At 33.3% G+C, this 11,315-nt stretch overlaps 1 protein-coding gene across 1 annotated transcript in view; it reads right to left on the reverse strand.

The window, feature by feature from the left end:
- Positions 1-990: 990 nt before the first annotated feature.
- Positions 991-11,315, reverse strand: part of LOC106474196 (C2 domain-containing protein 5-like) — a gene marked incomplete at its 5' end in the record, with an annotated part of 27,954 nt that continues 17,629 nt past the window's right edge. Inside the window, 4 exons of the mRNA XM_013934887.2 lie at positions 991-1,670; positions 6,960-7,106; positions 8,823-8,948; positions 11,072-11,124. Of these exons, the coding sequence (XP_013790341.2) occupies positions 1,539-1,670; positions 6,960-7,106; positions 8,823-8,948; positions 11,072-11,124 (458 nt within the window). The remainder of the gene's footprint in view (positions 1,671-6,959; positions 7,107-8,822; positions 8,949-11,071; positions 11,125-11,315) is intronic.

Genomic DNA, 11,315 nt, shown 5'->3' on the forward strand with positions numbered 1-11,315 from the left:
TTTGTAAAAAAAAAAAGGATTTTTATCACATGTACCTGAAATCTAGAATCTTCAATTAAATGATAAATTGATATTTGACAAACATCAAAATCTTGATGTAGTATGATTTGGTTACTGATTTATGAAGTTAAATGAGCAAAACTTAGAAATTACAAAATAACTGTGTAACAAATGTTAAACCAAAATATGAGAACTACTAAAACATTTACAATTACTATAGTTTCCCTATACTTCAAACACAAGAAATGGTTTTTAATCTCTAAATAATATTTTAAGCTAAAAAAAAAGAATGAATACTGACTAGCTGCATTAATGATAGTATATATATATATATGTGTCTTTAAGTCTTATTACAATTTTTAGAAGCTTCACCCAAAACTTTAGTTTTTTAAGAAAGACAATCGTAAATAAAACATGTTAAGAGTATTAATACCATTATAGAAACAAGCACCAAAATTTGAACAAAAGTTTGAAATATAAATATAATGCATATATAAATTCTACACCTTATTATCTAATGCTTGCATAATATTTCCTCTACAAATCACTGCATGCAACTTCAGGAGAAAAAACTGTAACTGCTATATAAATCTTGCATGACTAATATTTTTTCCTCAAAAACTAACCACAGATATTTCCTCAAAATCATTACTATTATCAAAAATGTATTGGCTACTCGCATTAATTTGCTGGAAAATGTAAACTACAAAAATGCGCTTTAATTATGCTAATAGTCTCAAGTTATGTTATACAATTAGCACTTTTGCAACTAGCCTTGTTTTACTTTATCCTTTTACTCTCAAGTTATGTTATACAATTAGCACTTTTGCAATTAGCTTTGTTTTACTTTATCCTTTTACTCTCAAGTTATGTTATACAATTAGCACTTTTGCAATTAGCCCTGTTTTACTTTATCCTTTTACTCTCAAGTTATGTTATACAATTAGCATTTTTGCAATTAGCTTTGTTTTACTTTATCCTTTTACTCTCAAGTTATGTTATACAATTAGCACTTTTGCAACTAGCCTTGTATTACTTTATCCTTTTACTCTCAACTTATGTTATACAATTAGCACTTTTGCAATTAGCCCTGTTTTACTTTATCCTTTTACTCTCAAGTTATGTTATACAATTAACATTTTTGCCTTGTTTTACTTTATCCTTTTACTCTCAAGTTATGTTATACAATTAGCATTTTTGCCTTGTTTTACTTTATCCTTTTACTCTCAAGTTATGTTATACAATTAGCACTTTTGCCTTGTTTTACTTTATCCTTTTACCACTCTTATTCTTTTCATTACATATTATTGCTGACCGATGTTTTTCATTTTGTTTTTTTTATAGTATTCAACAATTTTGTTTTTTCTTGATATATAAATCAGTCAAATATTTTCTCACTGAATGACATTCTTAATTTTCAATTTCTGATATTCATTTCATAATTTCAAACACTTTCTCTTCAGTAACAAAACAAACTTAGAGTCCAGTTGTTATAAGACGACTTATCTACGTTGTTCCTCCTCCAGGTTTATAATGTGTCAAGCAGAAGAATCTGAAGCAGCTGCAAGACTGGTCATTGTGGAACGTGTACTTGCGTCACTAGAGTTGTGCTCACCTGAGTGGTACTGGACAAGCACGGCATCACCTCCTACATCCACTAAACACTGAGCCTAGAGATTCACAGCCTCACATTAGAAGAAAACCTCAATAAATATAATGGTTATCTTTACTTTTAACAATACAGGGTGTCTTAAAAGTTTGTTGCCACTGTAGTACTGAGGAAATCAACATTAATATTCTTGTTTTTTTTTGCAAATTTCTTAGATAATGGTACTGAATATTGATTAACATATGGATGTGATCTGGATTGAAAATCTTCAGTACTGTGTCTATTTTAAGGGAAGAAATTTCATGTATATATAAAACATAAGAATGGTTATGTATATTACTATTTGAAAAATCTTGATAGTATCATGCATTATGGAAAGAAAACTATAATGGAATAAAACAATCTGTTTACAAAGGTTACTGGCAGATCATTTGTTGTATTTGCAATATAACATTCTACTCTTGAACTACCTCAGAAAACTTTAGGAAACAGATAAACAAGTCCTGAAAGAGGACTGATATTGAATTAGTTTACTAATTCTCATAAACTGTCAGCTTTCAAGTAACACTGAAAGACCACGTTATGGCTATCAAAGTGTTAACTTTCAATATAAGTATAAAAAATAAAATTTGGTAACAGGTACAGTTTAGCAAGGAATCGAAAATCAGCTGTCTAAACACACAGAAAAATTAAATTATCTAAAAGTATTAATGTTAATAACATAACTTGAAATAATTCAGTTCATCAAATCAATATTAATTTTTTTTAAATTTAGCATGTAAGTTAACATTTTCCTAAACTGAAAATGTATTTCCAATAATACCTACTTCCGCTGACACTATAGGTATTTCTGATATCCAGTGTTTCCACTCTTTACCTATCTAAGCATTGAAAACACTTGCTTCAGTTTGTTTATACCCCACTCAAATGCCCTTGCCAAATTCTAATTTTCAAAATTCTCCACCAATTTCAATGCACCCTCTATCTAGGTACTGTATATCAACACCTCAGTCAGATAATGTAATCACTTTACGACACATAAACCGCTTTTAGTGGGGAGGTAGGATGGGAGAGTGTCAGCGGAGGTAAGTATTATTGGAAATACATTTTCAGTTTAGGAAAATGTTAGCTTCAAAAACATACTTACCTCCGCTTACACTATAGCTAGAATCCCACACTGAGAAGGTGGAGGGGGGCCGGTGCAGGCATGAACCATACAGAAAGAACAGGAATGTACCAAGATAAAAATGGTTTAAGAATGGGGGGACCACACTACATTCAGAACAGGTATGCTCTTCACCTAGAACTCAGTTCCAATACCAAAGGTGGAACATAATATGAATAATCATCAGTAAATCCACTATCTCCTCATAATTCCGAACACGAAGTGGTCCCATCCTAGGTTCTTGGTTGAGCGCAGGTTCCACGTCCTCTCCATAATTCCAGGGGCAAGCAGAATACTTCTTCCCCACTTGGTTATGGAGTGAATATGAATGTTCATAATTCCATATTGGATGAGTTCTGTTCCTTTGGTTGAGTATGGCATACACGATCCGTTCATTCCGAGCCTGGGGTGTTGCCTTTTGGACTTCTTCAGGTGGAGGAGAAAGTTTGTCCACTTCAGTGTTGCTTACTTTCTCATCGTGATTTTGGTAGAGTGAAATGCATCACTCTATGGCTACAGGTTGGGATCCAATCAAAAGTATATATAACATTGCAGTCCACAACCCCGAGTTCTGTAACATTGGCTATATGGTTGGGGATAGCCCCTCCTACCATGAACAATATACGAAACCGACACTGAGCAAAGAGAAGGGCCATGCACACCCCAATTGGATAGCTTCATATCAAAGCTGAACCAGAATTATGAGTAGGCTCTTGCAGAGGCTGATGCTACTCCTACTGACATCTGGAAAAAACATTCAGAGACCCAAGTAGGAAGGCCCCCAAGAGTGGAGGAACACACTCGAACACTCTGGAGGAAAAGCCTCTGTCTATCATCCCAGCAACTGGAAACTGAGAGAGTAAGGACTCCTGAGATCCAGTAATAGAGTCTGGGGGGTAATATGCATTAGGGAGCCCCGAGGAACAGTGCTCTGGGAACTGTGCAATACGTGAACCAGGTTCCATACATTTTAAAAAGTAAACCAATCCCAATTTATTCAACCTGAAGGTGGGCAGGATCCCCTTTAGCTTTACTCATAATAGTCCACGAGGTCCATAATAATAAGGTAATACCATCCAGTAGGTGCTTATATGGTTTTATGGAACATCCTATTTAAACAGAGCCTGTTGCAACCTGTAGTAATTATAGCGAAAGTGGTTACTAGTGCAGAATTGAAAAGAGAAAGCATACCTGCTTGGGCAACACTCTCCAAGAGTGGGATACAGTGAAAAAAATAAAGGGACCCTGGAAAAAAAAAGAGTATATGATTGAGGAAAATACTCAACTCTGGTGAAAATCTAACAAATGTGTTCAAAATAGCTACATGGAGTAGTTGAAAGCCCTCAGAAAAGGAAACTGCCAGATCATGAAAGTAATGTGATAGGATAGTATTAGGAGTAGTCTACATACCAGCCAGCATAATGTCTTCCAGAGGGCAATTCAACTGGGCAGCTAATGACATAGAGATATGACGAACTGGCAAGATGTGACATATAAAAGATTCCTCTCCTGTAACAATAATCCAAAAAAGGCCATGTGAATAAATTTATGATGCCACCTTGTTAAAGTAATGGGAGGTAAATCACGGGAAATAGAAGGTTTCAAATGAATGAACAATCGATTCCTACTACCTCGAAATGAGTTAGTATGAGCCACATAACATTTGAGGGCTCTAACAAGACATAACAAATGATCAGGATTGGAGCAGTCATAAAGTTGAGGAATGGCTGGCAAATGGATTGGTGAGAAGAATCTTTCCCCGGCTGCCAGTCTTGAGAAGAAAAGACCTATTGAGGTAAAGCAAGACAAATGTGGAATGATAAAGAGTCCGATGCACATGAATTGCAAACAACTTCGATCAACAACATCCACAAGCCAACAACAATAAAAAATACAAGAGAAGTGAAACAAAGAACATGAAGCTAAGGGGTCAAAGGGAGGATGAGACAATGCATGTAAAACAACTGTCAAATCCCAATTCAGTAATTGAAACAAAGCATCTCTACCCAATAAATCCCAACAACAAACCAACCAGGAAAACAGAGAAAGAACTGAAGAAGGCATTCTGACTGAGCAAGATAAATACCTCAGGACAGTCATGAGAGTAAGACAAATCCAATAAAACTGTGATCTGATTAAAGTGATCACAGGTTCCAAACTAGACCCCCAAAGGTCCAAAAGTGGGTTCATTCGTTGAGCATCTAAATATAACTCCTCCTGGCAGTGATAAGCCAAAGCATGCCGTTGCAATAAATGTGAGACAATGCATAGTTATCCCACCTCATAACTGAGCGGAAAATCTCCCAGTGTGAACAGTAACATCAAGAAGAGGAAAAACCAAGTTGTTACTTGCTGTCCTCTCTACCAACAAAGGAGTAGAGTCAAATGCAATAGGAGAGACCCCCAAAACCGATTAACCAACTGAAGAAAAAGGGCTGGAGGTGACTGATCAAGATGATCCTCCATTGAGGCCGACCTAGTAAAAGAAGGAGCTGGAAAAAACCAATATCCAGCTGGTCCCAGGTCATTTGCAAAAGCCGCCTCAGAATCCCCTGGAGAGACACCCTCGGTCCACATATATGACTCCATCTCGCTACAGATCATGTCCCGAACAGCTTCAACTGAGAGAGACCCCTCCCCTTGCCATTGACAAACATCAGATAGCAGAGGTGGAAGAGAAGAGGTCTAGTTGGCTTCCATAGTAGAAATATTAGCTTGGGAATTCATACCCTTCGATATGTTTTTTTTTTTGGTTAAGTAATTTATAAATATAAAAGACGATATAACCATAGTGTCAGTGGACTATGTTCAAAGTCACAACGTAAGTTGTGAATAATCACAACAATTCTGTTTATAGAAACTTAAGCCAAATGCTTTGTCAAGAAAAAAATGTGAATATATTGTCTGAATGAGGTGCTTATATACAATACCTAGATAGAGGGCACATTGAAGTTGGCAGAGAATTTTGCAAATTAGAATTTGCCAAGGGCAAAAGAGTGGGGTATAAAAGACTGGAACAAGCATTTTCAATGCTTAGCTGGGCAAAGAGTGGAAACTCTGGAAATTGAGAAATAGCTATAGTGTCAGTGGAGATAAGTATGTTTTGGAATTATAGTTTCAGTTTAAACAGATCTGGTTATAACCATGAAACATTTTACACACACATTTACTCACAACAACAATCAAATTTGGTTGATGGCTCTTTTATAGCATTTTCCTAGTCACTATTATTACTTATATGACATACCCATTTGATGTTTTAATGACCTGGGGCACCAAATACAAGTAATCTCTTTATTTTATACAATTTTGTGAAATATTGGAAACTTTTCCGCAACCTTTTCACAGCACCTCTTTTATAGCATTTTCCTAGTCACTTTTATTACTTATATAACATACCCATTTGATGTTTTAATGACCTGGGCACCAAATACAAGTAATCTCTCTATTTTATACACTTTTGTGAAATATTGGAAACTTCCGCAACCTTTTCATGTCCTTTACCATACAAAAAAAAATAAATAATAAAAGAAGCTGTTTTCACTGATTAGCTTATTAAAATTTGATTAATGATGGGCCATAACTATTGTGCTGCCTTCTTCTTACTATGGTTTACAAACCTTGCATTATCATTTAAAAAAAATTTCTTTGAGACTAATAATGCTTGGAGGCAGCTTGAATGGGTAATGAAGAAAAACATGTATAACTTTTTAAGTATGTTCTCTCACCTATCCACCACCATAAACCAATCATACCGTGAAACTATCTTTAAATTTCGTAACCTGAATATAAAAATCATATTATGGAGGTGTTATTACATGCCATCCTCTTTGCAAACACTTATAACTGTGCAAGTAAAAAATATCATCAGCCTCATGTCGCATAATTGATTATACTTCAGTTATGACAGATCAGAATGCAAGCACTGTCTGTATTAATAACCAAATTTTTAGTGTTATAAGCCTGCAGAAGTACTGCAGAGTTACCAGTGGGCAATAGATAAGGATTCTTCATGCTTCTTATCTACGTAATGACCAAGCTTATGAATTGTGTTATACATTCCTCAACATTTTGTAATTCTGAACAGCAATAAGACACCAAACAAACTTATTAAAGACATTAAATAATCCAACTCTCAAAGGACTTACTTTGATTCCTTTTTATTTGAGAATTGGTAGAACTTACTTGATTTTTGTGAGGATTATACAACAAGACACAGTGGTTCATGTGATAGGCTACTAAAGCATTACCACCAAGGGCTGCAACATGAGCTCGGACAATAGCAAACACCTCTGATAGAAATCGATGCATAAAACCATTAAGACCTCCTACCTAAGAGAGAATGAAATAATAAACATATAAATATTAAAATTGTACAGAACTAGTTACTCAACTAGCAAAAGATTAAAATACTTCAGTAAAACAAAGTAGAAAAGTCTTAAATATACAAGATTTTTAATTAATCATTAATTTAAATTATTTAGTCAGTATACTTGATGGATATATATATAATACTATGCTGGCCTTAAGTAATGTTGTGGGTATATCACTTCTTTTTTTACCTTTGATAATAAGTATTTCAAAGTGAAATACCATGTATATACCCTTTCACTGGATAGTGTACCAATCTTTACTTTAACACAAATATGCTGGAAGCTGGCTAAAATTTAGAAACAATAAATGGTTTTTGCTCTTTTGATTACAAAATTTATAAGCCAATAGATGGTACTAATGGATCTAATTTATAAATATTTACAAAAATACACTTTTAAATGGCTAAAATTTAGAAACAATAAATGGTTTTTGCTCTTTTGATTACAAAATTTATAAGCCAATAGATGGTACTAGTAGATCTAATTTATAAATATTTACAAAAATACACTTTTAAATGGCTAAAATTTAGAAACAATAAATGGTTTTTGCTCTTTTGATTACAAAATTTATAAGCCAATAGATGGTACTAATGGATCTAATTTATAAATATTTACAAAAATACACTTTTAAGTGTATTTTTCACACCATCATTGGAATGAATGAAATAATAAATGACACTGAAGAACCAAGGTGGTAAATTAGTTTTAGTGTATCAAACCTGTTGTTTTCATGTTACAATACAAACAGAAAATAAAAAGCTTGTTGTATGTTATTTATGCAATTCATCATCTTTAGCATTTACATAATGAATCTTATTATTAAGTACTTGATAACAGAAATGAAAAATGTAAAAGGAATAGCAAATTTGTATTTTTTCTTATCATGTACATTTTGAATGTCAAAAATATATATATAAATATCAGCTTTGAATTCATATGTTGTAAACCATCTCATATTTCAACAGCAACTAAAGATGGCAATGGGTGGCTAAATAAACACCACATATTAAATATTTTATATGTGATTACTAGGCTAGAAAAAAAAAAAGCAGTGTCAACAAATGATACAGTGTAGTATCTTGAAGGAGCTCCGAGTCTGTCGTCAGAGGACAATGCAAGAAAATGATCAAGCCAAAAAAAGGCTTCATGTGTGAGCAGTTAAACACATCCCCAACCATTAGAATAATCATGTCATTATTCTATCAGAGGTTTATTTTATATTGTTAATGTACAATACTCGTTATATATACCTTTCGAACACTATTACATTAATATAGAACATACACAACAAATTTAACTCTTGACAGAATAATACTGACATTATTGTATCCAATTTTTTTCCCAGTCTGTTATTGAGATTAGTGTCTTAACAATAACAAATAATAAGATCTTGAACTATAGTTTTAAAAACCTATACCACTATCTTAGTATGTTATGTATAGACTAAGTTAATTTCCATTTTGCACTTCATAACTTAAGAGGATTTTGTAAGAATTATTGAGGATTTCTTTACAATTCTGAGCATACTGGTATTTTAAGTAATAACCCTAGTAAAGCATTATTTTTCTGAAAGTTATGCTAACTTTTCTAAATTACAAAAGGGTAAGAGGTGCTAATTTTTACTTTTATTTCTTAAACAACACCAGTTGAAATAATCATAAAAACTTTAAATTACTTCACGTATGCTCGTAGTCTCTCTAATGAAGAAGAAATCGAGATTTCCCATGTAACGCTCAATCCGACCACCAGGGATGGAACTGAGAGGGGTCATGTCAATACCAGGATATTCTCTTGGTGGTCTCTGTGAAGAAAACAAACACCACAAGAGTATTTCAGTGCAAAATACTGAGTATTGCCTAAGAATAACTAAACACAACAAAACACAGAAATGAAAGACACTTTAACCCTACACATATAACCTATATTTTGAGTAATAGAGGAAGTTCACAAAAAATCTTACTTTATATACATTAAACAGACATTATTACTGATTCTTGGCTCTAAAAAGTATTCTAAGTCTCATATATTCAATGGGAACTTTAAATGTTTACAAATAAATTAAAATAGTATTTAAAAACAGTTGAACCAAACACCGTTACAAATGAAGAAAGACAACTTGATTACTGAAGATCTTTATCTTAGGAAAACTGACTCACACACACCACCACAACACTCCCTAACCACACAGACAAGACTGTCCCATATGACCTATACTATCCACTTATGACTACATTCTTGGTAAATACATAGCCTTGGCCCTCACACCTTACATAAGTTCTGCAGGTTCCTTTTTTAAAGATGTCTTTAACTTCAGAAACACATTACACCAACTAAACCCTAAACCTTAGTGGCTAGCTTTGACATTGTGTCACTTTCACTAAAATTCCCGACAAAAAAGCTTGTAATATTGCACTTGACCTCTACCATAATGACTCCAATCGTTTAATTTACATCCCCAGTAAACTTTTTTGTGTCCCTTTTAGAATTCACAACAACAAAAAACAACTTCATTTTCAACAACAAAAACTTTCTTCAAACAGATGGTTTAAGCATAAGTAACCCTGTTTCAGTTGTTCTCACCAATATATTTATGAGCCAGATCAAAACAGCAGCCATACAGCCCACACTTTATCCTCCCCTATACTGGTACAGATATCTTGATTACACTTTTGCTGGTTTCACTTCTACCAAACACATACACACTTTTTTTTAACACAAACTCCATTCACCCTAACATTAAATTCACCACTGAACACAAAAAATAACAAACAGCTACATATTCTTAACATTATCAGATCCAACACACAGTTCAAAACCAAAATTCACCAATAAATCACTCACACAGGCCTCTATGTCTGGAATTTTGCACATGAATCCAAACGAAAAAATCAATATACTAAAAAAACTTATAGACACAGCTTCAAGACTTTTGTTCAACTGACTATACAGATGAAGAAATCAACTCTATAAAGCATTCCTTCATTCATACCAACAAATTTCTACTAACCATTGTCAAAAAATTTCCACACAACCACCAGAATAAAAACCTCAAACTCTACTCACAAACAAAATTGACACTAATACACAAAAAAAAACAAACAATACAATGTTACACTGCAGTTTACCATTTATCCCTAACATCAGTTCAAAAATAATCAACACTTGGAGAAAACTTGTCATCAAACATAAAATTCCTGTTGACTTCAAATTCACCCAAAATCCCAGCCCTAAACTGAAATCATTAATAAGTAAAAATTACATAGATTCACACAATACTAACTTTGTTTGTAAAATAACATGTAATAACTGTCCAGAATTCTACATCGGAGAAACCGGAAGAAAATTGGAAACCAGATTCACCAAACGTAATAACAAACCTTCCCATGTTTACCACCACTGCAACTCAAAAAACACAGTATATCTTACACAAAATACTGCAATTTTAAACAAAGAACTAAACGTCAATAAATGCAGAATAAAAGAAGCTATCCTAATTGAACAAAACAGTCCCACCCTAAACCAACACCCAGGGATACCAAGATACCTATATGAATCAATCTCTGGTCATATGACCTCTTTGTTCCATACTGTATATGTATATTCATGTGTGTCTGTAAACTACTTGTACCTAAGGATGAGATAATCTTGTCGAAATGTCGTACATTTATAATAAAGTTTTCTTCATTACCCAGTCAAGCAGTCTCCAAACTTTAATAAATTTTTAAGATAGCATATTTCAAGAAGAATGTTGTATATATGGAATAAAGACAAGCTAATCCAACTACTTCACCACATTTACAGGCATTACAAGTTGAGCTTCTGAGCAGATTTATAGATATCTACAAAAATATCAGCAGGATTCATTGAATTAAGTGCTAAACCACATCTGTTTTCTGAAATACACATCTTGATTTATATACTTACATGATAAATAAGTTTAGTTTCTGATGATCGATGAGATGACTGGTGTTTCAATCCTGAAACAGAAACACTTATTTTAACAGCATATCTTTCTCAAACCTTAAACAAAAAATTTTTAATAATATCATCATCAAAAATACATACACTGAGTGGTCACAAGTAAATAGACACCTAAGTTTTCGTCGTTTAACAGATTTATGCTAACTAATTTGTGTTCACAAGAGCACTATATAAATGAAAATGGTCC

The sequence above is a fragment of the Limulus polyphemus genome, unplaced genomic scaffold, assembly GCF_000517525.1.
Source record: "Limulus polyphemus unplaced genomic scaffold, Limulus_polyphemus-2.1.2 Scaffold6938, whole genome shotgun sequence".
NCBI classification, from domain to species: domain Eukaryota; kingdom Metazoa; phylum Arthropoda; class Merostomata; order Xiphosura; family Limulidae; genus Limulus; species Limulus polyphemus.